This window comes from Tympanuchus pallidicinctus, unplaced genomic scaffold (genome assembly GCF_026119805.1).
Source record: "Tympanuchus pallidicinctus isolate F22 unplaced genomic scaffold, pur_lepc_1.0 scaffold2, whole genome shotgun sequence".
In the NCBI taxonomy this organism is placed as follows: domain Eukaryota; kingdom Metazoa; phylum Chordata; class Aves; order Galliformes; family Phasianidae; genus Tympanuchus; species Tympanuchus pallidicinctus.
In genome coordinates, this window is record NW_026294721.1 from 52,652,598 (window position 1) to 52,680,157 (window position 27,560).

General features: G+C 40.2%; 2 protein-coding genes and 1 long non-coding RNA gene across 5 annotated transcripts in view; 2 read left to right on the forward strand and 1 right to left on the reverse strand.

Moving 5' to 3' along the window:
• On the forward strand, positions 1-26,983 carry HPGDS (hematopoietic prostaglandin D synthase). 2 transcript variants are annotated; one of them, XM_052681789.1, is made up of 6 exons: positions 1-119; positions 10,452-10,593; positions 20,710-20,802; positions 22,871-22,980; positions 25,888-25,986; positions 26,556-26,983. In XM_052681789.1, the coding sequence occupies exons 2-6, from the start codon at positions 10,461-10,463 to the stop codon at positions 26,718-26,720; spliced, it is 600 nt and encodes a 199-aa protein (XP_052537749.1). In that variant the 5' UTR covers positions 1-119; positions 10,452-10,460; the 3' UTR covers positions 26,721-26,983. The 2 variants fall into 2 exon arrangements, with proteins under 2 accessions (XP_052537749.1, XP_052537748.1); XM_052681788.1 differs by lacking the exon at positions 1-119 and adding an exon at positions 6,786-6,809.
• SEC24B (SEC24 homolog B, COPII coat complex component) overlaps positions 1-27,560 on the forward strand; it is a 553,630-nt gene that overhangs the window by 127,537 nt on the left and 398,533 nt on the right. The window lies entirely within an intron of this gene.
• LOC128080006 (uncharacterized) overlaps positions 1-27,560 on the reverse strand; it is a 59,373-nt gene that overhangs the window by 30,866 nt on the left and 947 nt on the right. The gene's annotated exons all lie outside the window — the stretch shown is intronic.

A 27,560-nucleotide genomic window follows, 5' to 3' on the forward strand; every position in this document is an offset into this window, starting at 1 on the left:
TGTCATTGGGGGAGTGGTTTGCATGTTAACAAACACTATATGTAAGCCTTTTCCACAGGGGCCAGCCTGCAGAGGAGCTCCTGTGCACTGAGGAAAGGACCACGTACTACTGCACCCAAGTGAGTTCTGTTTCAGCTTTGCTTACTGCAAGAACCTGGTTTCTCTTCTTCATGCTTTCTTCTCCTGATCTCCTTCTGCTGTTATAAGAGCTGCATAGAATTTGCTCTCTACAAATCACACTATTTGTGCAACAAGTTCTGAGAGTACCTAATATTTTAATTTTGTTAAGTTTATTGAACATAAGTCTATGGCTGTGGCTGTTGGCATAATGAGGGATAATCCTGAGTTCTACACATCAGCTGCACTATCTACGTAACGCTTTTTAGCTGCTTACAAACATCTTTAAACTTCCACCTGTAAGTTTGGCACCTGTACAAATGCACACAGTGCTTCAAACAACCTTCAGCTATATCTTCTCAGACATTTTCTATCAGATCAGATATCTTCTGCAGATTGCAGCAAGCCCCCACCTCTCATCAGTAGCTGATGCAATCAGCACTGAATGGCTTTCATACTTGAGATAATTGTCAGAGAAATGCATTCAATAGGAAAAGCAGGCAAAAAACCTAATACAGGTTAAGCATGCAGGGCCCTGCAGGGGGCTTTCAGTAACCAAGAGAGCAGTTTAGAGCAATATTCTGCTAGCCGTAATGACATATGCACTTGCTTATGTAACCAAAACAAATCTAGGCTAATGTCAGAGAATTAGATACATATTAAGCAGCACTAACCAGTTCCTCTAGGTCATTTTTACGCACTGTTCTATTCATATTCCAAATTCCCACCTGTTCTCTGGCTCACCAGTGGATTAACATGCTCTCATTCTAATTCCTGCTATTATTTGATAAAAGAAATCTTCCTGTATCTGCTTCTACTTAATGCATTTTTCTTCATTCAAAAACACAATTTTTAATCTTCTCTTCAAAAGGATTCTCTGAGTATCTGTCCAGGATTTTTTTTCTTTAAAATCTCACTGCCTTCACTATGTGCAGAATTGTCCTGGGCACATTTTCTCTGCTGAAAGCCATCCATTACACAAAGTGACTTCTTCAATTCCCATTTTGTGCAGCTACAATTGTTACCCTCAAAGCAGCGAACTCCTATGCCACTGATGGAGATAGTCTGTAATCTCAGGGTTTGCTCTTAAGATTTCTAGTAGCAGTTTGTCACGCACAGCCTTCTACTCAGCTATTAGAAAGCAAAACCTGTTGAAAATATAGACCACTTTTGAGCAAAATCTCACTATCAATTTATTACAATAACAGCCATTGGTGGTTAGGTTGGCATGCCACTTGTTGATTGCTAATCTGCAAGTGGCACGCCATGCTGCTGGAAGATGTGAACATGAATATATAAAGGCTTACCATATAGGCTGCAAACTTCAAATATACTCACCCTGTTGCTAGTTAATCCAGAAGGAAAATAAATAGTATCTGCCATATCCACACAGCTCATACTCAGTGTAAACAACTGCACGTATTTGGAGTCCGCCTACTAGCACTCCCATAAAATAAACTACAGCAATGAACTGAGAAAGTTAAATACTCAGAGTTGCCACTCCTTAGAAGTACTGCAAAATAGTGCTGGAATGACTCTTGTAAAGAGTAAGAGCCTGCAATGAAACAGGACAGAAAACAAGGATATTCAGCTAATAACAGACAGGCATTTCTATGCTTTGGATCTGGGTCACAAACAGCAGAGGAATCTTGTGATACCACCTGCCTACTTTTCACCAGGTGATATTTGTGGGAGTGGGAGAGTGGACATTATGCCCTTCAGAGTCTACCTATGCTAACTCCTACTCACAGATAATTAACACCAGGATACTTCAAATACAGTCTTGTGCTGAACTGAGCTAGAGGAGAAGCAAGTCTCCTTTCAGTGTTTAAAGGGAGATAATAGAATAGAATATAGAATAGAAGTTGGTAGAGAAACCAACTTCTTACATGGGTAGACAGCAATAGGGCAAGGGGAAACAGTTTTAAGCTGAAGGAGTGGATACATAGATTAGATGTCAGGGAGTTTTCCCCACAGAGAAATTCCTGAGGTACTGGTGCAGGCTACCCAGAGAATCTGTAGATGCAGCAACCCCAAAAGCATTCAAAGTCAGTTAGGATGGGGCCCAGGGCAGCAGCCTAGTGCCTGATCTAGCAGTTGGCAACTCTGTCCATGGCAGGTGGTTGGAGCTTGACAATCTTTGAGGTCTCTTCCAACCCAAGCCATTCTATCATAACACATACGGATGTACAGAAAGTAGGAGTTGAAGGGCTTCAAAAACTTGCCGTGGTACAATAACTTGCCAGCCAAGAAGAACAAATGCAGGGCTCAAGCCTCTATCTGCTTGCCTCAGATAAATATTTTGTAACAAGTTCTGGGTGCAGGCACTGTCTGCAGTGTCACAGAGCTAAGCTCTGTCTGTTTGCTTCGATTATAAAAAAAACTAAAACGGCCAAAAATTACTGCTGAGTAAGTACATTGCTCCTAAGTGTAGGGATTTACAAGTCAAGCAGTTTGTGAACATAAGTCAGGACATGTACCACCAGATGCAGGCGACCCCCAGCCTTTAGGCCAAGTGTTCTTCAAAGCTACAGGTTCACATTTCTCATTACTGGTCTGTTTGAAAAGACCAGTGAAGCCTAAAGAGCAACTTAGACCTTTGTCTCCTCTGGTTCATTCTGCTGTGAAACTAATGTCAAATTAAGTGGAAAAACACCACCACAACAGGAGATAAGAGCACTGGGTCTGACAGCAGTGTGTGCCACCATTCTAGGGCAGAGCAGGAGGGTACAGAAGACCTGGTGGGCAGTGCTGGAGACCTCTGCCAACTGAATAAAATCAGGCCATATTTGCACGCGTGGTAAATTGAGGGGGCGCACATTCTTCTAAGTATCTTCCTATTTTTTCCTTAATGTCTGCAGCATTGTTCAATCTTGGCTAGTTGCGCTGCAGATTCACAGCAGGTGACAGTTAAAGAACAAAGCAGTTTAGACTAGTCCAGACGAGGAGCTGATGTAGCTAGGATACAAGGAGAGGAACAAAAACAAACAAAAAAAAAAAAAAAAAAAAAAAAGAAAAAGAAAAAAAAGAAAAAAACCTGGTTTCCCCAGTTCCCCCACTCCTGAGGAAAGATATTAGGTGGCCAAAACAGCAGTTACAAAGTTATTGAATGAACTTGAGCATTCAGGGCAAGGACATAAATTCCCCAGGCAAAACCAACAGCTGCCTATGGAGAGCTGAGTAACACATTTAAGAAGTAGCAGTGACTTGCAGCTATTCTCTTTGTTTTATGGGGAGTTAAAGGGAGGCCACTGGTTTGTCTGAAGACTACAGAGGCTACAAGGCACAAGTTTTACAAGAATGACCAGTGTTGGCAAGAGTTATGATTATTTAGACTTTTGTTCTACCGTAAAACACTTAAAGGAATTTTTAAACATCCGATGAGGAAATAAGACCTAAACAGTCTCTCATGAAAAATCATCTTCGTCACTCCCTTGTCTGGCTATTTCCTGACATTTCTGCACTTGCAATTTTATCTGTGTGCCTTGGTCTCAGGCATCCAATTAACCCATTTGAAACTCTTTACAACTTGGGAGGCTGTACAGAACTGTTTCAATATTTATTTAAATAAAAGTGGGACCAAGAAATTAAAAAAAAAAAAAAAAAGCCTGAGAGTCTCTGACTCTCAGAAAGCAAAATTGTCACAGATACTCAAAAAAGTCTGCCAGACAAAGCAGACTGAGAAGCCTTGTTCCACTGCCATCCCGAGCAGGCCACCACCACAGTGACTGATTCAGAACGATCATGTGAATGCACAAGACTCTCATCTAGCCACTCACATGGAGTTAAGCATGCACTCGGATATACAAAACCATTCTCTCATCCAGCACTTGCTTTATCCCAACAAAAACCTAGCACAAAAGAGAGTTAGGACCCAAACCTATTGATTCCTCCTTCACCTCCCACTGAAGTTTTTATTCCAGGCTAGACACTGACCCCTGGCCAGCTGCAGCTAACAGGAACTATTCCCAAGGACAGTGATGGATACTGGGCAAGCTTTAGGGGAATAGGGCACTGAAAATGCATTAGAAAGGAAGGTACCCCTTAAACTCCAAGGCAGTGCTGCTTCACTACATTTTCTGTAGACACTCTGTGGCTAGTTCCACATACAGAAAGGCCAATTTTGCCAACAAACAATGTTTCCCATAAATACAGATCATATTTGTAAAGGCCTATTTGATATTCAGCAATTCCTAAAATCTTTATGGTTATAATTTCAGGCGATCAAACATATTGCTAGCATATAACCAGCGATGTCTCAAGGACTGTTAATAATAAAAATACACACACACACACACAGACACATGCTTATACCTATGCATATATCCAATCCTGAAAACCAAGCTAAGGAGTATCAGGCTGTAACCATTGCATTTGGGATTTGTCATTTCAAAACTCAGTCCTACATAAAATTTCATAAACATTTACTTCAGATGATTTGTGTTTTAAACAGAAAGGAGGATGCAGGGTTTTGGTTTTTTTTTTTTTTTTTTTTTTTTTTTTTTAAAGTTTTCTTCTCCAATCCAGATAGCCTGATTGCTATCTGGCATTGGAAAAAAAAAGGGGAGGGGGGAAGAAAATCAAATGAAAATGTTTATTTTCTGTAAATGGGTGGGAGGGGAAGAAGCATCTGCTTTTCAGAAAGTTGGTTTATGTCAAATGGAGCCAACAGCAACTACATAGAATTACTCAAAGCTTTTCATTTTACCATATAAAGACAAAGAACACTGTTGAAATACTTAATAGAAGACTTCACAGGTCTTCCAATGAATCTGCCAATATCCTCCATGCATCCTCCTCCAAAACAAGGATGGAAATTTTCTTACTTTCACAGCTAGAGAAGAATTAATACACTATTGGGAAGAAGAAAATAAAAGCTTTTTCTTTTGTAAATTTTCTGAGACACTAAATGTCTCTTGAGCCTCTAATATTTTTTACTCTGTGTTACATGCGGGAATTTATTCTTGAGAAAAAGGGACACGTTTTACATTCTGTGGGAAATGAGCACTTTTCCTTTTAGCAGCATGTTAAAAGAGATCCATCTAGATTCTTCAAACAGGACTTTCAAGCCAAGATTCTACACTCTCTTAACTTCAGCCAAAACCCAGGTCATTATCAGCTCAGATTTCTTTTTGTACCATACACAGGCTTGACAGGCTTGCCCAATTTGCAGAAGTAAGCAGAAGGCTTGCAAGGCTCTTTAGGTCTCTCCTGCCAAGGCACAGCATGTGTCATGGAAGTGTCTCCACTTCTCATGGAAATGGCAGGAAAACTCACTCCAAAAGGAAACTATTCCAAAAACTGGAGAAGGAGAAAGCTGCTTTAGTCCTCTCTAAGCAGATGAAGTATCTCCATGTCAGAGAACAGTCAGCAAGATAGACAAAACTGATTTTAATATCACTAGTGTTTCACAGGTGAAATGAGGCACAATAAGTGCCTTTTCTGGTTAAAATCTTTCTATATGTTCATCAAGTAAAAGCTCTTCCCAGCTCCTAAGCATTAAAATCAACAATTAATGCTTCCTTCTTGGATAGACAACTTCTGACAAAATAACCTCAGGAAACTTTCTCTTGTAATGCGTCTGTCTGAATTAAAAACAAGGTCAGACACTTTCTCTCGTTCTCTATATTTAACTTCGTAAGTTAAATATTAGCACCATTTGGCTCAGCAACTGGGACAAAGAAATAGTTTTCAGTGCAAGAGATTCAGTTGCTACGGGTTAGGAGGGTTATACCAGCTTATGCAGCTTGATACATCCTGGGCATCACAGAAATACGCAGGTGAGTAAGCATATGATCTAGTTGAAATTACAGAAGCCTCTCTCTGGTAGGACACCTAAATCAGGCTGTTAGATCTACATGATTCTATGATCTGTATCTATTTCAGACCTACTCATCTACTCTCCAGGTCAGATTTACTCAAACATTGCAAAGAAATACCAAGTAAAAAAACAAAAACCAACAACAAAAAACCAAAGCAAACACCGCCAACTCTTCCAGGCTTTCAGATTTCAAATACAGCACTGCTTAGGAAGGACGTGATCTCTGTTTTCTGCTTCATAAAGCAAGATACTTCTTGGCAGAAGGATAACTGTAGATTTAAGAATCTTTGGTGTTCTATTGTAAAATAAACTGAGGTACCCATCCATTACCTCTCTTGTCTTCAGGGGAAGATTTTCAGCTTCCTTGCCACAAATGGCTCCAAGTTACCATCTCATGCCCTTCAAAGATGCAGATTTCCCCTCGGGGAGATGCCAAGGCCCAGCCTTATTTTTTTTTCCTCCCCCATCAGTAATGATTCAAAATTAGTCACACGCAGCCACCCGTGCCCAGTGAGCTCTTGGCTGCTGAACCCCGAACAGCCCCCACAAAGCAATGCATTACCTCTTCCAGGCAGACAACTTGGTCGGCAGAGACACTGATGAACCTCAGATCAACAGTTCTTCCTCTTGCTTGCTGAAGAGAATACCTAGCTTTTAGAAGTCTTCTAATAGTGATGGAATCAAAGCCTGTATATTTTAGGAAAGAGAACCCTTGTTTTTCCACAGTGAAAAGTACAATTGAAGGAGATTGAGAAATATTTCCTTGCTTTACTTTGAAGGCTGGATTCTCAAGAGAAGTGATGAAGCACCTCTACAAAGACCAGCATTCCTCAATTTATCTGGACAGAGCGCACCAGGTCTCTGCATGAGGGTGTGTCGTACCAGCAGAATGCATGCTGTGCATTTGTGAATTAGAAATGGACACACAAAGGACCTACACTGTTACTCAGGACAGGCAAAAGCATTGCACACCTTGCAGACACAGAACTGTTCACTTCAGCATCCTCCAGGTTTCTTTGTACAGTTTCTAGTCTGTCAGTAACTTTTCTGTAATATCACTATCTGAAACCCAACATATTGGTTCTCAGATAACAATGCTGATTCCTTCTAAGCTTTTAAACTTCAATTTTGTTTGAAGTTTGCAAATTGACTGTTTTAGTCCCAATTAAAACTGGGAAAGAAAAGACTACAAACTCATCAGATAATACAGTTTTCCCATAAAGACATATTTGACTTGAATTACTTGAAATGTGTTGTAAGATGCCTAAGAAGCCTGTAACTTTAACCTGGACTTTTACTGATGAATTATATAGAGGATGACTCCTCCTACACACAGATAGAGTGAAATGAGTCTGAGATGCCTTGCACAGCTCCACGCACCACTGGTACCAGCCACAGACCAGTTTTCTCCATTTTCAGCTATATTCATAGCTTAAGAAAGAGAAAAATACAAAAACAAACAGCAAGAAAAAACATCATAACAAACTCTTCTTAGAATCCTTCTGCATTTATAAACACTTGTCTTATGACAACCTGAACAGAACTCACAGCACTAAGCAGGTGGCTGCATGTTCTCAAGTGGACATTAAGATCCATCACCCACTTCAAGGCTTCACTTTACCTGAAATTATTCTTTCAAAATCTGTTTTTCCTAGAACTGATGTTTCTCAATCACTTGGAATAATTTTCTGAAAACAAGTTTTCAATTTGTTCCTCATGTTTCATTCCTTTACAAAACACGATGGGAGAATGAGGTAAAGAAGAGTAAAGGGGAAATGTTACCATCTTTCTTTCAGTGTTTGGCAAAGAGCTATTCAGAACACAACCTTTTCTTTCATTTAAGAAATCGACGTGGAATTGTTTAGGGAGTGCTACTCCTGACATTTCACAATGAATACAAATAAGAAATAAAACCTACAAACATTTACAAAAGCATGCTTACAGTGGAACTATAGAGGCTTCTAAGATGTCACGCTTTTTCAGTAAACTCCTCATAGGGTTACTTTGTTGTTGTTGTTGTTGTTCACAGATGGAAAAAAAACATAAGTCTTAAAGTACATCAGCACTGCAAATGTTTGATTACTCCTTAGAGCGTATTTATTAGAAATTTGTTTAGCTTTGCTTTAAACACTTGAAACAATAGTTTCCACTACTTCCTCAACAGACTAAAACATTCTACAGCCTACCACAGCTCTCAGAAAGACTTTATAGTATTCTGCCAAAATTCTCATTTCTTTACATTATCTCAGTGCTCCTGATGATACACAGCTTCCCCTTTTATGTGTAGAGTTGTCTTGTGGTATAAATCAGACTGCTTCAAGATTCCTACTACAAAAAAGGACACTCTACCTCACTTATCTCTAGCCTGATCTATATATAGTACCACATGTTAAGGCTTCTATCCTTGCTCTTTTCAATGCCTCCCAACTGCTGATAACTTTCTGCTAACAAAGAATCGGGGCAGCCAAGATGCTCAGGCTGCGGGTGGGAGGTAGCTGATGTCCATTGACTCATTAGAGAAGAAAAGAATTTGTGGACTCTCCTGGAGAACAGAACAGTTACATGGATTTAGCACGTTAAAGGTTGTGTCCCCTACAAATGGAGATTGAATCAGCACTTTTCTCCTACCCTGTAAAGCAGTAAGAATGTAACAAGGAATGTTTTTATGTTTAGTTCCTTCTTCAGCCTTTCTTCCCCTCCCTCACAAAGGAAATCACAGCACATACCTAAAACATGCTTGAGAACTTGACAACTGTCAAAAACATTCTCAATAGAGAAAGAAGTAACCAGGCTGATAACCGGTAAGCTCTACTTACCAAACAGCAAATACATTTTCCAGTAAATAATACATCTCAAATACTTATCACACAACTCGCACAACAACAACTAACATAACTTATTTTGCCTGCAGCTTCCATCTTTTCTACATTTTTTCTACAACACAAATAAAAATAAAATAAAATTTTAAAAAAAAAAACAACCACAATGCAAATCCTTGACTTTAAACACAATGGTAGTGGTACTTTCATTCTGAAGCACTTAGATATCTTCACTCACTGCAACCCTGGTGGTTGCAATTGCTTCCCACTGCAGCCAGCACCTTTTAAGCACCTCTTTTGGATGATGAGCTTTTTTGCCCCAGCTTTGTGCTGCAGGGGAGAAGGCGTCTTTTACGGGAAATTAAGCAGTTTCCACTCTGCTCATTTGGAATTATGTTTGTTTTCCTCTACTATTCTCATTATGGAAAGCAGACGGTTTTACTTATAAGGAGAAAGTTGCACATGCAGTTTGCAATGAAATGCAAGCTTTCCCATTTTCCCGAATAAAGAACTTCTCCCTCTGAAGTGAAAGCTGATGATAAATCTGCTTTCAGACACATGTTTTCCAAGGCCAGATGACTAAAAAGGAGGTCATATTTCTCTTGCAAGGCCATTTATTAACACTTAGTCACAAAAAAAGTTCTCTTTATTTACTGGTGCAATGAAAATTATCTATGTTGCATGTTTCATTAATAACACTCTGAGTCTGATGCATATCAAAAAGATGATAAATGACAGATAAGATCTACTTTAAGGCTGCAACATTATTGATGAGAGAATTCTGTGTTAGAGAAAGCTGTGGGTGGTTGTTTTAATTTCCTTTAGCCGGTACATTTAAACCTCAGCTGAGCCCATACTTAAGTCATATTAAAGTGCTGCATGCATAGAGTATAAAAGCTTATTTATAGTTTAAAGGTACCTTCCTTCTCACCATTCCTGAACCATCCATATTGTACAACCCAGCTGATAACCATTTTCCATTGTTGCCTGTTACACAGAGAATCAAATTAAACCACCCTGCAATGTCACTCAAAAATAGAACCAAAGGAAGAAATTCACTTGAAAACTCAAAGTATTTTTAAGTTTTCTTTTGCCTTCTAAACAAGGACTTGCAAGAATTTGATGCTAATTTTTTCAAAATCACATTGAATTATAACTGCTACAGAAGACTTTGCTCAGGTCAGTTGAGTATGCAGCTAGGGTAGTAACAGCTAATGAGTCGAATTTCAATAATTTGTCAGTTCTATTGATGAAGTCTTGGATGCAGATCTCTGTGAGCAGTAGAGGTGAGTAGGACAAGCTTGAACCAAATGTCTGCTCGACAAAGCATCTATTTCCTGTTACAGTAGATGGTTTTAAATGTGCACTCTGATCAAACACTTCATAGAAACGGCCAGAGCTTGGAGTAGCAAAAGAAGTAAGCCTAGGCTGAGAGTTACTAACATCTGCAAAAAAAACAAAACAAAACAAAAAAAAAAAAACCAAACAAGTAATCTTTCTGGAGATATCTAAGGAGCTTGTGTCCGAATATTGTGGCTGATAAATGGGGAACAAAATGACCAATGCAAGGCATCATGGCTTGGTGCAATACATTCTTTGCATTGGACAACCACATTTAATTAACAAACATAGACTGTGCTTTGCTAAGAAGATTGTTGCTCATGTTTCGAGTAACTTGGTGATTACCCTTCCAGGAACCCAGCATGCCCAATTACAAGCTGACATACTTCAATCTGCGAGGAAGAGCAGAAATCAGCCGCTACATTTTTGCCTATTCAGGCATAAAATATGAAGACCATAGATTGGAAGCAGCAGACTGGCCCAAAATTAAGCCAAGTAAGTAGCGCAGATTCTTATATCAAAATTTCCACTAGAAATGATGTCAAAATCAAAACAGTTTGGGAGGTAACTTTGTGTTTCACAATCAGAAGCATATTCAATCTTGGGATATGGGAATTTTATGCCCTAGATCCAACATGGGCAAAATAGCATTCCTGATGCTCTCACAGAATTCCAAAAACAAATCTTCAACCAGCCTAAAATGACTTACTGTGGTCATTCAGATGGGCTTTTACTCCTAACCAATTTGGTTTTACTAGTACATGCCTGAAGCTGACTTTATTCATCTTCCTGGGTTCTTTAGAGGATTTGGTCTCAAAGATCACACTGCAGCCTTCACTGCAGTTTTAGAAAGCCAGGTTGGAAAAGAAACTGCTAAGGACACAACTTTGCAAAAAAGAAATGTTTTCAAAGAGAGAAAGTGATGAGAAAAAAAAAGAAGAAAGAAGTCAGATATTTAAAGAAGAGGGGGGAAAAAAAGATCAAAAGAGATGCCTCAGTACTGTTGTTCCCAAGAACAGCACAGCCTTACCCAGACTTCTGAGAGTGTGCTGCAGGCTACAGTGCTCCATTTTATGTGTTTTTAAGTTAAAGAGACCTCCTTTGAGAATTCAGATGAATTGAGGAAATAACTATATAAGATATTTTCATGTTTAAGTGTGCACATATTCAGATGCACACACCAACTTATGTCCCAAAACAAAATTCAGAGAATATTAGCAACATATCAAGCCAGTATACAAAATTCAGGAATTTCAGTAAGACAAATTAAAAAGATAAAGCAAACATAGTGACTTGCAGGCTATAGAAACACCTACAGTTTGGAACTTAGGAAAAGCTATTCAAACAGCAGGCCAAGGTCAAGATGTTGCATCTCTCATGGAGATTCATATTGGATGTTAGAAGAAATTTCTTCTCTAAAAGGCTGGTTAGGCACTGGAATGGGTTGCCCAGGGAGGTGGTTGAGTCAATCATCTCTGGAGGCGTTCAGGAAATATCTATTTTTGGTACTAAAAGACACAGTTGAGCATGGAAATACTGGTGGTAGGCACATAGTTGGACTGGATAATCTTGGAGGTCTTTTCCAACCTCGATGATTCTATGATCTGTGCAAAATTTATACTGGTTTAAAAATTTCAGGCTCTGTTTCCATTTAGTCAGCTGATGGGAACTTGAATGGATCATACTAATTGACCAAGAAAGATTTCACACGAGAAGAAATAGCTGACTGCATGTCATAAAGTGCTATTATATCTCTTGCTTCTGGAAGGTTCACTGAATCCTACCTAATTCAAATACCTATGTCATGGCGGCCTTTACCACCATTGGCATTTGCGCTGCAGTCAGTTTTCAAAGTTCAGACATTTATCACCTAAAACAAGAGTTCAGATATCGTTCTGTGCACAAAACAAAGTAATACTGCTAAGGAACTTGCCTGGAGAACAAACAGTTGATGACTACCACATCATCCTTTTCTGTGAAGCAACAGTTACTCACAGTATTTCCAAACAAATTATCTGCCACGGGCTAATCTTTAAGCTAAGCTTTAGATAAAAGGTAGCAGTGGTGCTCAAAGGTTAACAGCTTTGCACTGTACGTGATCAAGGGTCACTGTTCAGATTTACCCTCACGTGCTCAAACACTGCCTTCACATACTATGACTAAGCAAAAAATTCTTCTCAGCTAGGCTGTATAGGATTTGTGTGTCTTAACATTACAACAACATAACATAAGCAGCTTGGATTCTCTACTGGGCTGAATTTTCAAAATGGGCCTCAGATCCCTCTGTGGAGGAGCATATTGAAGAGGGAATGGATAGCTGAAAAAGTACCAGTCCTCAGGAAACTGGGTTACAGGACTGTTGCCAAAATGTTCAGTTATTGCTTTAACACTAAATATGAAATGAGGGAATCCCTAGAACCCATTGAACATACAAAGGCTGACAGATCTCATTGCTGTCATTTCTAGAGGTGACTTCTGATGAATATCAGGTATATTTTTCCCATTTTGCCTGTACTGTGTCTACTCCTATAAGAATAGGAGTTAAAGTAGTAGATTCCAGTTAATCTCAGCCTGGGGAAAACAAAAGAGTACTAAAGTATTAAGGGGAATTACAGCTACTTTTGATGTAACCACAGCTAAAATAATAGCAATTTGATACGCTGATTATTTTGTAACCCTCAATAATCATTAAAATTGGCCCAATTCATTGAACTAATTACATTATTATATATTTATGAGAGTTTAATAAATAACACAGTCAAAATGCTATGTACAATTGCACACAATGAGGTATGTCTGCAGTACCTAAAGGGAGCCTACAAGCAGGATGATAGTCAGCCCTTTAAAAGGGGGGACAAGGCAAAATTGTCTTAAGTTAAAGGAAGAGAGATTTAGGTAGGATATCAGGAGGAAGTTCTTTACTATGAGAGTAGTGAGGTGCTGGCACAGGCTGCCCAGAGAGGTTGTGGATGCCCCGTCCCTGGAGATGTTCAAGGCCAGGTTGGATGGGGCGCTGGACAGCCTGGTCTGGTATTAGATATGGAGATTGGTGGCCCTGACTGTGCAGGGGGGTGGAAGCTTGATGATCCTTGAGATCCCTTCCAACCCAAGCCATTCTATGAGTTACCCACTTGAAATCACTTTTGACAGCAGAGTCTGCAAGTACAGTGTATGCATGCTTACTGCAAAACCTGAAGTACAATAAATTAGGAAAAAACAATTGAGAGACAGGAAATTTTTCTCTTAACAAGTTTGGACAAAGAAAGTCCATGATTCAAGGGAATAAATCAAAGCACTTAAGTTTTTCTAAGAGCACAATTTGTCCACATTCATCAGTTAACAAAAACCTAAGGTATGGTTTCACAACAAACGCCACCCCACAGCCCAAATCATCCCATACAAAATAGAAAATACTGCCACTGTTCTGAAGAAAGGAATTCTTTATTTTTTAGTTTTGCTGTAAAATTGAATGGAAGATAGAAACTGTCTGCGCTTAGATTAACGAGCAGAAAGTTCATTCAGAAAGCAGACTTGTAGATGCTGCAAGTCTAATTTTGGACTAGACAGAAGAGTGTTACACATTTGTTGTTTATTTTAGCATTTTCAAGTGGCTACCCCAGCAATCTGGTCCTTTCAGCACGTTCAAGCAAATAAGTAATTTCTTGTACCTAGAATGTCTCACTTGATTCTGTTTACACCCAAGAGATGGGAGTTTATTTTGTAGGGGAGAGGGAATACTTAATGAAGCTAAATTTGTCATTTGGTTCATATATTCTAAATTCACATTTTTCTGCAACTCAGCAATTCTTCTGTGCAGATTTCAGGCAAAAATTGTATTTTTAAGATGAACAAGTCAAAGAAAGTATTGAGTTGATCAGCTTTAGCCTAGACTTCAATACAACAGCTGAATATATCAGGAAGCAGCTTTAAGTAACATTCACTTTAAATAGCCAATCATCAAAATAAGTAAATAAACACAAATTTACATTTGCTTTAATTTGAATATGCTATATTTAAACTTCAGACAATTTGAGAACTCTATGCAATCATGTAATAGGGTCTCTCAAGATGCACTTTATCACATAATAGGCTCCTCTCAAAAGAGAGATGAAGTATTACACTGGAAAAAAAGGCACAACATAGCCGAGAATCTACTGCGATGATGTTCTAAGTTAACATCCTCTTAAGACACTGGATTAGCGTGCAGTAACAGCCACTGTACTGTGTTTCATTCAAAGAATTTGATGCAATGGCAGTTGCACAGACTTTTTAGTCATAGCAAAGGATGCTTTAATTGTGCTGATATCTGTAAACACCCCATAAACTGTTTAGGAGGTGGAATGATTCCTCAGGAAACTTGGCAGACTAATCGTTGTACTGAAAATGTTTCCAATAGGCAAATCTTTATATACACCCGACAGCAGAGAAAGGTTTTTTGTGGGAGTACCTGTGCTGTTTCTAGGATGACACGCTGCTACATCGGTCTTGCTAGAATAATATACAGTAGTGATCTTTGAATAAAAGATCAGGCTTAGCAGTGGCTTTCACAGAAAATCTGAGTTTTAATAGCATCAGCATGGAAGCTGGACTGAAGCTGGAGCAGAGCACCATCCTAGTCATACATTTCCAGAAGATACGGTTGCTGGATGCCTCCAGTTCTATCCCAGTCACTTCCCAGGGGCCTTGCTTCTCCGCTAGCCTTATAAAAAAATAAGTATTCTGTACGCTTGCACTGGAAGAAGCAACGTTTCTGACATGTATTTCTTGTGATCCAACTAAATATTAATGGAAAAGAAAATAATAACAGACCATTTCCAAGACAAGGAAGAATTCATATTGACAAGGAAAGGCAATAAGAGGCATAGCGATGATGTTTAATTTCCCTCATCTTTAACCAATTCAAATACCTTGGTATGACACCAATCTCAGCTGCCTGACTGCACCATTATTCTGGTTTGGAGGGACATCCAAATACTTAAAGTATAGTCTGCTTAGCATTAAGTCTATGGAAAATTTAACCGTAGTCTGGAGGAAGCATGGGGAGAAGCATGTCAGTTGGGATGTATCAATCACAGGAAATATGAGGACCTAAACTGAACATCTGGGATCAAAACTGGGGCAAGCTAGGATGACTGTGGGGAGGAGAGAACAGAGATGATGACAAGAGTAATGAAGAAGCAAAGATGAGTGGAAAAGGAGCAAAGAGCTAAGGGAAGGAGGAAATTACAATCTTTGTAGGGGCTTTCTCAGTATCTAAGGAAGCACAAGTGAGAGCATAGCTGGCAGGTTTGGGAGAATCAGTTCAGCTCTGAGTTACATTACCTCTCCCTGTCCTTGAAAAAGAAACAGGTCCATGTGGTTACTATCCATTGGGCTGTGCCCAGAAGGCTGGGCAAAGAGCTCTTCCTGCTCAATAAGAAGTTCTGAAGTCATTAGTGATAATCTATAGGTACTCCAAGAAGACAGTAAGTGCCACAGCCCTTGGGAGACTTCATGAGATGGAAGAAATTTATACAGACTTCCTTGCTTTTAACATGCATCAGACTACATCTTCCCTGCTAGGTATCCATCAGAGACTACGAACATCATAGTTTCAATCACAACGGACATTCAAAACTGATATATATATATATATATAAATAAATTATCTGGTGTTAAACACTAGGCAGATACTTCAGTGAATCTTTCCTGAAATGAGAAGAGAGGATGTGGATCAACCTGTACTTGTAATCAGCCTCTGTCAACGTTTTCTTGAATGCATGCAGCACTAAAACTAATGAATAACTAGGATAAAAGGAAAAGTAAAAATTTGCATATGCAAATTCAATTTAAAGACAATCACAGAATTGGTTTTCCAAGCAGAATGCTTAAAAAAAAATATCACAAACCCATTCTGTTTTTCATGGAGTTTTCATTCAAAGTCTATAAATCAACACCATCACCAACTGTGCCCTCTGCCTCAGATAAGCAACAAAACAAGGGGATGCTAAAGGAGAACGAGTATGCCTGAGAAATTTGCTAAGATGACAGTAGCAGAATTTTCTAGTTTTTCACCTTAAAATGAATGTGATTAACTGGGAGTTGAAATTTTTGCAGAAAAATTTGCAATTTTGTTTTGGAAAACATAGAAAGAACATCCATATGCATACCCACGGGTATGTACTGATGAAAGAAATCCCCTAACTGATCAAGGTTAAAGAAAAATGAGTGAAGCAGCATACATATCCACCACTCAGTCCACTTTTTTTTTTTTTTTTTTTTTTAAACCCTCTTCCTTCGTGTTTTCTCTCTGATTCTTGTTTTGTGCAGACAAGATCCCTCTCACATTATGGATGCACGTGCCACTTCTTTCATTAGGAGCAGAGCAGGGACTGACCTATGTGCTTTGTTCACCTGGAAATACATGAACCATACCTTACATCAGTAGCTAAAGGGAAGTTCAGTATCTAAAGAGGTGCTTAAGAAAGAACAGACTCTTTAGCAGGGTCTGTTGTGGCAGAAGAAGGAGAAAAGGTATCAAACGAGAAGAAATTTAGACTGGATATAAGGAAATATATATATATATATATTTTTTTTTACACAAACTAAAAAATGTTGCTTAAAAAGGTGACAGATGCTCCATCCTTGGAGACATTCAAGGTCAGTCTGGATGGGGCTTGAGCAACCTGATCCAGCTGTAGATATGGCCGTGTTCATTACAGACAAGTTGGATGAGATGATCTTAAAGGGTCCCTTCCAAATCAAACCATTCTATGATTTAAAATGGATGACGAAAATTGAACAGTATTTTAATGTAATGTTTATGTACGTACTGCAGTCATAGAACTCCAGAGGTTCCTTGAACATATGATATCAGTGAGGAGAGCAAGGGCCAAAAGCACTGACAGGAGAATGCTCAAAGGAAGCCATGGAAGCCCACATCTGAGATGTAAGGAAATCACTGAGCATGTTCTGTTGTAACCTGAAGTTTGCGAGTACATGCGAGCCTGGCTGTGTTATCTGTACAGAGGAAATAGACTACATGCATGGCATCTACAGAGGACATGTGGGGGTCTTTTTGCAAACCCTGCAAGCAAATGGCACCTATTTGTTGAGAAGACTACTTGTATCCTTCCTAACAAGGAAATGTACTAACACGAATCCCTCTTTTCCAATCATAGAAGGAAATCTCCAGTACTCACAGAAAACATATTGCAGCCCACAGCATTCAAACTTGAATGTACAGGCAATCTCCATGTGATGCTGTGAATTTATTATCACAAAAGTTTTTAAGTGATAAGAGCAAGATGACACTTCAGTGCATGATACTAGGAACTTGGACAGTAGTTCATGAATTTTGGATGCTAATGCTTCAAAAGAAAAAGGAGCTTCTTAAAAATTCTTTTTCAGCCTGAAAATCCAACTTCATAATCCATTATACCTTATCTTCTAATGTAGAGAAAATGCATCATGAATGTCTTCTGTTCTGACTGTTCTGTGGATGTCTGCCACATTTTTGTGTGTGCAAGGATAGCTCACCACGCAGCTAAAGATTCTTGAACAACTGATAGATTTTTACAACAGTCAACACAAGTGGGCTCTCCTCAAACCTCTCAGAAGCTGCGCTCATTTGCAGCTCAGTAATTCAATAATCAAGAAATCAGCACAGTAAGGTCAGTGTATGGCCATATCAGGCATTGCACCATCATGAAAAATATCTATGTTCTGTGTTCTTTGCAAGAAAGAAAAATAATTGAATCACATTTTGAAGAGGAAAGAAAGGAAAAAGGCTATCCTGTTTACTAACTGTTATGCTTTAAAGACTTTATCGCATAGTAACGGTAACAACATACATGCTGCCTCTTGGCAAAAAATAATAATAATAAAAAAAAAACTAGATTATAATGAAAACAGGTCAGAGCTGAGAAAAAAAAATGTTACTAGGCATGACTGATACCTTCAAGCTATTTCCTAGAATTCAGTGGAATGCCAGGAAAAAACAAAGTAATCCAGACTCGAGCACACCCCTGAGAAACAGGACATGGAAAATGATTAGCACACTGCTGCCTGTCATGTCTTTACCCATCTTCCTCAGCTGTCAGAAAGATGTCTCCCCCTTTTTTTTGCCATCACTGATGGCTTCTCAACAAGCAGACAAACAAGCTGGTTTTCATTTTCCACTTAATGAGCATCAGAGTGAAACGTCAGTCAAACTGAAGCTGTCAGACTTCCTCCCCTCATGTGTAAGCTCATTAGAAAATAGTCTGTTCTGTTTGGGATTAAGCAATTACAGTTTCCCAACCTGAACTGTCATTGCTGTGTTCTGGCAGTTATTGCCAAAGAATCTGGCTGAGTCATGATGATCAAGTCAAAGCTGTATCAGACTGCTGTGCCCCTAACAGCCCTCTACAGGCATCCCCTTAACTCCTTCCAGGCAACATTCTTTGTTTCTGAACTACACTTTATCTACTACCCTCTTGCCAACTTCTGCAGCGTGATCTCTTTTGGGGCTGGGGCGTTGGAAGGACGCTTCCTTGAAGAATGCACTGCTATCCAGTATGAGCCAAAGCTCTAATTCCAAAGCTCTGCCCAGGGCATCCAGCACTGCTGGCCTGTGGGAGAACCAAGGCTGTTCTCATTTTCACAAACAGAAAGTTCTTCAATTTAGCATTCAGAGATGTTCTTTTTCTCTCTGGATTTGATAAACAGGTGAAGCAATATGTGGAATTTCAAGGACTTTGCTGCTCACAGGATAATAAACATATGAAGTTTTCTAGGAAAAAAGGCTACTATTGTTTCAGAACAAGTGAGCATTGCATGCTTTCTCCCTGGAGAAATACAGTTAATTCTCTTTGATCTCCCTTGCTTCTGCTAGTCTTTAACATTGACATGCATCCTGGCCTCACAGCGCATTGAGCCTGGGGAAGGAAAGGTACTTTACTCACATGCAGGAAAAACTGCACACAAGAATCCTGTATGTTCTGTGTAGCTTCCAAATTCATTCAGGTTTGATATTAAGAGTCTCATACCTAAAGTAATTCGCATATTCCATGCTAAACCACAGAGCCGTGTGGCAACACTATTATTTTGATAAACAGTGAAAAGTGCATCAGATTTCATTATTTTCTCCTTCTATTGCTCATCTACTTCAGGAGAGTGTTCAGAATTACCCACTGGGAGATTCCATAAAATTTGTAATCTGGGCTGCACTTCTTATCAAGTGTCAGCAGTGGATTTGGAGAAGCAGAAAAGTCAGTAACATCTGTGGAAAAAAGGTGTACATCTCATAGTTAGCTGAGCTCATGTACTCATCTCATTGGAACCTGCAGAAACAACAGAAATTTAACTGGCACTAAACACACCAAGTTAGTTGAACTGACACACAGATTCTTCTGTCCTCCATAGTTTATGCTAACAAAGAATGCAATCACAGCCACATCTATCTAAAATAATCATTGGACCAAAGAAAGAATGTATACATCATCCTAAAGGTGACAGTTTCACATTGCCTTGCACATGGTGGCATCCAGATAAGCCCTGCTCCTACAGAACAGTCAAAGAAATCCCTCACCCCATTAGACAACCCTACAGGTCTTTCTGAATTACAGGTCAGCAAAGATTTTTGTAGCAACTGGAATAGATGAGGGAACAGTATGTTACCTCCCTGCTAGCCATAGCCTGCTGCACCTTGAATTCTCTGCCTTGTATAGTACTCTAGACTCCTGTGGTTATTAGATTCTCATATTTTCCAGCTTCCCATGTTTTTCTTAGATTCAGCTCAATTCCAATGTTCCAGCCCCTCTTGAAGTCATGCGAACCAAAATGTGGTGTAACAGAAACCCAAGTTTTGACATACAAGATAGCACTAAATGAATACATCCTCACACGTATCTATTGTGCCAGCTCAAGTTCTTACAGGTATCTATCATGCCTGCTTAGTCTGCCTTCACATATGCTCAGTGTCTGGAGGCCTTTTCCCCAGGACTGAGTTTTTGTTTTTGAATGCAAGCCTAGTCAAGTAGATTTGAATATGCTAGCATTTGTGGTTCATTGTGAGAGCTGTACTTGTCTCCCAGTGAGATAAGCTTTCATATCGCCTCTTTGGAGAACTGCCACGTGGAAAGTCTTGTCATAGGATAAAATTCTGAAATACAGATACTTCCACTGAAAGAACAGCAGCAAGCAAGCATCTTTGCAGTGTGCCCAATCTTCTATTTCATACCCCAGCTGGGCCCTGCACTACAAAGACTTCAGTAGTACTTGGCCTAGCCTTGGCGTTCACTTTCCTGGGGAGGAGAAAGCTGAAAAGGAGCTACATGCTTCTGAAGAAAAAAAATCTTTCTCTGTAAGGAATCCAAGGTACCTAGGGATGTATTCAGGTTTTAAAGCACAAGCCTAGGAAATAGGAAATGCAGTAGTTGGTTTCTACACTACAGCTGCCTTCTTGCAGTGTGAGGTGGTTTCTCCTTACCCCGATTTTTCTTTTTAGTCCATGTCTATAGCATTTCCCTACAGAAATACAGTGAAACCGCTAAATGCTGTAACACAGATTTCCCTTCAAGCGTGGTAAAAGTGCAACTCGCAGTCAAGGACAATGATTTTATTTCATTTCTTTCTTTTCTTCCCTCCAAGCTATCCCATTCGGCAAAGTCCCCATTCTGGAAGTAGATGGAGTGATCATTCACCAGAGCCTGGCAATCGCAAGGTACCTTGCCAGAGAAGCAGGTAACTCATCTGACACCTTTCTTGCTCTGTTCTGCACTCACCTTCAATGCTCTGGGAAAATAAAACCACACCCGACCACAGCCAAAAGCAGAATAAAAACTAACAGCTTAATAAGCCCAAACACAGAGCAGGACATCTGTGAATCACTGGAACCCCAGGGCAAAATACCGAGCTACTCAAATGGAATGTAGAGAATAAAAATCAGACCACAGTAAAGAGTAAGGCTCAAAGTAACACTGCAGCATGAAGGGCTATAGTTCACAGCTGAAATCACTTGGCAGAGCTTCCCATTTGCATGTTAAGCACACTGAAAGGAAACTGCACAAATAATCCTGAGTCCTTGTTCATTGCAGGGGAGTTGGACTAGGTGACCTTTAAAGGTCTCTTTCAGCTCCAGTGATTATAAAATTCTATGAATCCCTTTATATCCAAGTACATTCCCCTCTGCATCTAACACCTAGGTTTTGGTCTGACTTCCCCAGCACTAAACCTTACCCTTCTGTCTCTGGATGAGAGAAAGCATGTATCTGTGACCCCCAGTGGCTCTCAGGGTAGTTTTCCATGCAGCTAAACTCCGAGCTGTCATGAGACCAGAAAGCACCAGAGTAAGGAGCTTTTGAAAGCACTCAAGATGATTGCAGCCAGAGCACTCTAAAGCAGATGTAGGCAACAGTTCTGTTTCAGCAGAGAGATTACATCAGAAGGTGACTTCACTCATCATTAAATACTACACACCATGAAAGCACTCAGCCAGCTATACCAAATGATATAAGACTCTTTAGTAATGCAAGTAATCAAAGAGAGTAGTCAGGGCTTGCTTTAGGTCAGTAGCTGTTATTCAGACTTGCGCAAAGCAAGTCTGCTTGAAAGCAGATGTGTTGGTGGCGGTGCACATCAGCAAAGTGAAGACAGGCTGGGAAGCAAAGTGCTGTCAGACTATTTTTGTACTCTGAGCAGAGAGACATAACCTGCCTTTCAGAGCACTTCCTCATATTCCATGTTGTCCAGCTGAGGAAACAGTAAGAAGCCCAGTTTTATTCTTCAAGGCACTATCATCATGTATTTTCACACGTCCAGCAATACTGCCAATTTCCTCCATCCCTGATATGACCTATTACTTGCCAGGCAAGAGGATGATGAGCATCTATGTGGTGATATGAGACTGAGAAAAATTATGACAAATTCCTCCTTCCTCCCACATCATCTTCCTGCCTGTCTCCTGCTGGGAGGCTGATCAGAAGCAGCCCTGCTTTCATAGTCAGAAATAATCACTTGTACATTCCCTCATAGCTTTTTCCATCAGACTCCAATGGGAATTTCCTGCTGGCCTATGCCAGCAAATTCAGACCATACAGCTTATGTGTTAATGCAGCATAAAACAAAACAACACAAAAAAAGAGTGGAAGGGGAAAATAAAACCCTTTAAAATTCACAGTGACAATATTCAGTAACCCTTTAAAATAAAGAAATGGCATTTTTGGGTGTCCATCACTAACAGTTCTTTACTGAAGGCTCACAGATTACCGTGCCCAAAAGAGTGGCATATTCATTGCCTTCAAATGAATAAGGTAAATAAGGTATAAGCCAGGGAAGTGACTTGACAAAGATCGCATATGATTTATGGAAGTCTAAAAGAACAGAGAAAGAAGAGGATATGCACAGAAGTAAAAGCCCGAACATGTCTGTGAAGAGAAGCAAGGGAAAAAAGGCATACTGAGATAACCACTGGCAAACCAGAGAGCAGCAGGAGAGGAAAAGAAATTTGCAAACAAGACAGAGTAATCAAAAGTAAGTAGTATGTCATAAGAAGGCTTAAATGGGCTGCGTGTTCAGGTGATGGAAAGAAAAACCTCACACTTTAGGGAGCTATATGAGACTGGAGGGGAAAAAAGCAAAGTTAGGTGATATTATGCCAGGATGTAAGGGAGTCAGACGCATATTGTTAGCATCAAAACACTCTGGATAGCACATATTTTTAATGGAAATGCTCACAAAGTATAGAGCTTACAGCTAGAGTATCAAGCATTTCTGACAAGTCACTAATCTCCCTTATGCTTTCTTCTGACAGGTCTGGCAGGTCAGACTCCAGTGGAGCAGGCATTGGTTGATGCCATTGTGGACACCATTGATGATTTCATAATACTGTTCCCCTGGGCAGAAAAAAATCAGGATGTGAAGGTAAGACATCCACTAAGCTAAACAATGATAACCCATATGCATGTGTACCTCAGCATCTCCTCTGTGGAAAAAGCCTCATGCCAACCCACCATCTCACCTCACCCCAAGGCAGAAGACCTTCCTCCAAGCTAACAGAGTTAAGGTCATCTGCTCCCTTCCACCTCGACAAGATTTCCCCCCATTGTGGGAACAATGAGGTCAGCATCAGGCATTTCATTTCACTCGCTCACTTTAAACTGAGGATACCATATGCACGTATATCAAACTGCTCTTCAAAAGGGCACTCTCTTTCCAGTCAGCACTGTAATATCTATACCGTCACAAAAAGCTCAAATCTTTGTGCCTTTGCTAATTCAGTGTGATTAACAGCTCCATCCCATTTTCTTTTTGTGCTCCTACACCTTGGTTTCTTCATAATATTTTAGAAAAATTCAGAAACCCTTGGCCCCACCACTATCCAGTGTGGATCTTCTGCAGACACCAGTGCCCATGGTAACGCATGGCTGTGATACTCGAATGCAGTCACAGACAAGTCCTAGATCACTTGAGGTTTTGGCATCCCTCTTTTTCCCAGTGCTTGCTCATCACATCCTTAAATGCAAACCTACAGAGTTGTTGCTCAGGGAACAGTGAGTTAATGCTGGCACTGCAGATATTTCACAGGGCTCTGACCTCCGGAGATGACACAACACTTTCAGCAAAGTTGTGATGTAGCAGCATGTCCATTCATTAATTACCAGAGCAGCCACCTTTTCCTTATCCAAACATCTTGGACTGACTGGGATGCTGTGTCACAGAAACCATAGAGGACCAAATGTTCACAAACTAATAAAAAACAATGAAATCTTACAAAACCTTCTTGGGAAAAATCTGAAGTTTGAAGTTTTAGTACTCGAAAATGCTAATTATTTTGCTTTGCAAAGACCTCTTGGAGTTTCCTAATTTTCCCCCTAGTTTGGCAAGGGAATGTTGACTCATAGTTTTTGGACATTTAGAAACACTAGCCTTGCTGGTGTAGTAGTGCAGTAGAGCACGTAAGCCATAGAACTGCTGTCCCTGTTCTTCCATCACTGGGTGTGACCCAGCTGTCCCAAGGCACTTCTCCAAAATAAAAAACTGGGTAGTGCCTCCAGTGCTCAACGTGAAAGGGAGCAGTGCTCACAGGCAACCCGCATGTGCCTGTGTGCACATACACTGCATGACCCTGTTTGGGAGGCCAAAAGGTCTAGAAAATTGCTTTCTGGGAGTCTGCAGCACTTCTGGCACTAATAGATCTCCCTGGGTCCACTGCCACCACCTTGTGGTCGATGCACAAAAGGACAGTGACTTAGAGAGTAACGAGATTTCATTCGTTATGTATATTTTGCAAAGGGTGGCAATATTAAAAAAAAAGTTACAGCAGAGGCTGCAAGTCTGACATTTCTGAATTGCAAACTTGTGGCTGTTACTTGCAGACATAGCACTCAGTTCAAATTCAAAGAATCATAGTACATCCCAAACTGGAACGGACCCACAAGGATCATGGAGTCCAACTCCTGGCTCCACACAGCACCACCCAAACATCACACCTTATGTCTGAGAACGCTTTCCAAATACCTCTTGAGTTCCAGCACCTTGGGGCCGTGATGACTGCCCTGGGGAGCCTGTTCCATGCCCACTACCCTCTGAAGAGGAGAAGAGCCTTTTTGTATCACCCAACCTGACCCTCCTACGATGCAGCTCCATGCCTGCCTTTCCCCTAGGTCCCATTGCTATCAGCATAGGGAATAGCTCAGCACTGTCCCTCACGAGAAGCTGTAGGTTGCCACAAGGCCTCACCTCAACCTCCTCTGCTGAGTTACAGGGCTCTTTGCAGACAGCAGGAGGAGATGCCAAGACTTCAGTCTGATCTGCAGAAATACAGGTTGTATTCCAGCCAGCATTTTTGGGGTTAGGCTGCTGCTGCTTTTAAATTTTGGCTTGGTTAAGTATGTGGCCAGGTCACGTATTAACTGCACAAAATGTGCCAAAAAGATCATCACAGATGCCAAAAAGATAATCACAGTCATTTGTGATCTCAATCACTTTGTGCAGGTGACAAAAGTAGCTATTCCCAAAGGAAACAGCTAACCCTTTACTAGTAGCCTTAAAAACTTCTGCTGCGGCAACAGCTAGTGGAGAACCACTGCTATTCAGTCTTATCCTTAACTCATCAACGTGCAAGGTATCCTCCCATACAGACTTAGCCTCAAATCTCACTGAGGCATGAGAGGAAAAAAAAAAAAAAAGAAAAAAAAGAACAACCTGCTAACACGAAAGTTCAGTGTCACATCCAGCAAAAGTCTGGTTCATAGCTTACACTAGGAGGGATGGCAAGGAAAAACAACTGACCAATACTTGACCAACAGCAGAAAAGAACGGGCTTATGGGATTCTGCAAACTGGAGGGATGGTACAAGAGGAATGGCTACAAATTCTTCCCAAATCTATGGCAGGGCTCCTGCCACGTTGTCACAGGTTGTTGAGTGGCATCACCACACACATCTTTGGGAGATCTCAACATTCTTTAGGTGCTAATAAGGAAACAAATTGCCTTTCTGCACAGCTCACTGAGTCTAGCGCTGGGTGTTTCAGGCAGGTGACAAGCTTTTCAGGTAGTTCAGCTTTCCTGCATTGCATAGTATCCTCTTGCAAGTACTCCAATGACAACACAGCTGCCACCAAATTATTTTAAATAACTGCACTCTCTGCATTCTTGATCTCTACTTGGATGTTAACACATTCCTCCCACCAAAGAGGAATGTGACAACTCTACTTGGATCAGAGCATCCATCAGCTTTTCCAGTTTTCCCTGTGCATCTTTTTTTCCTAAGAAACCCTCAAGAATCCAGTTTTGCTGATCGCTGCGTGCATTCTGCTCTTCCCCCAGGAGAAAGCTTTTAACGACATCCTCACCAATAAAGGCCCTGAGCTGCTGAAAAACCTGGATGCTTTCTTAGGAGACAAAAATTGGTTTGTAGGGAAATCTGTAAGTATAATTTTGGTTTCTCTCATCCCAATGACACCACCAGTAAAATGCAACTGTGACTACTGTTAGCATTATGGATTTCACGCTATCCCAATGAAATCCTGTAAAAACAGGTCACTTGATTTTTTATTTTTTTTTTATTTTTTTTTTTTAATTCTTTCTTACCAATACACAACTGGTTGCTCCATTGTGTAGTGAAAGCTGTTCACGCCATCAGAAAAAGAAAGCAAACCAGAATAGATCTGCATTTCCTAAACCATTCTAGACGTTGATACAAGACATTTTAAATGCTTTTGCATTACTTAGTGGAAGTGTGAGTTACAAACTCTGCATAGAGTCACTGCTTGATTTCTGAGTCAGTACTAAAAAAAAAGAAGAAAAAACAATATTAGTGGCAAGAACCTGTTTTGACTAATTTTTAATCAAGTTAATCCTTGCATTGCAGCACAGTTACTATCTCTGTAACTTAAGAACCCAAAACCTAGCTTCGTTTTTGCTGAAAATATTCGTTGTCCTAATTTTCTGAGATTACCAATTCAGGTTTACAACTTCTTTCCTCTTTCCACCAGGTAACTTGGGCTGATTTCTACTGGGATGTGTGCAGCACAACGCTCCTATCCTATAAAGCTGACCTGGCAGACAAGTACCCCAGGCTGTTGGCTCTCAGGGACAGAGTGCAAGCACTGCCCGCTATTGCAGCCTGGATCCAGAAAAGACCAAAGACAATAATTTAGATCAGCTGTTCACTGCAAAAACAAATGCATGTTTTTTGATTTTCAAACATTACAAATGTGCTAAGTTATTAATTTTAGAATCATTTAAATTAATTTCAGGTGAGTGTGCAGGACCAAATCAGAATCTAGTAGAGTAGAGCCTGGGTAGAGGTGCTGTTCCAAAAGCATTCCCTTCATCACTAAAAAAGTGCTTCAAAAACACAGTCAATGTTCTGTAAGTACTCAGATGAAGAAACAATAATAAATATTACTGACAAATATAACCTCAATGATACTTCCTGTTTATTGTTGACTTTGCCGAGGAAGCCAGGTTAAACAAGATGAGAAGTGCTTGGGAGGATTAAGAACACTAGGCAGCACTGATGAAAACTGCTCACTTGCTCAAGAGATTTCAAGTTCCTCCAACACTTCCTTAGCCTCCTGCAGTTCCTGCTGTGCCATTACAAAAAAATGCAGCTGCTCAGCTGAGACGCTGCCCACATCAGCACCAGCCATAAGCACACCAGCTGCAAAAACATTCAATTGTTCAGCATTTATCCAGTAAAACCAACAAACAACAGTGGCAGGGGTGAAAACTAAATTTAGAACAAAATACATGGAACATGCCAAAGGTTTGTCCTTCTAGCAACAGGGTAAATAGGTCAGTGGAGCTGCTGAAAACAGGGATAGTTATAGATGAGATAGGTTTACCCAAGCTCAAGGGGAAAACAATCACTTGTAAGAGGACTCCACTGCTCATAGTGGTTTATCCATTTAAAAGAGACTGGGCTGAAAATGAACAATGATGGGAAATTGTTCTCCTTTACAGCTATTCCTTCCCCCTGCCCCCACTCCAATGAG

Bases quoted from the DNA above. Each gene is read 5' to 3' on its own strand.
- HPGDS (XM_052681788.1), top strand. The intron at 10,594-20,709 runs GTAAGTAGCGCA...CTTCCCTCCAAG, and splicing joins CTGGCCCAAAATTAAGCCAA to CTATCCCATTCGGCAAAGTC. The intron at 22,981-25,887 runs GTAAGACATCCA...CTCTTCCCCCAG, and splicing joins AAAAAAATCAGGATGTGAAG to GAGAAAGCTTTTAACGACAT.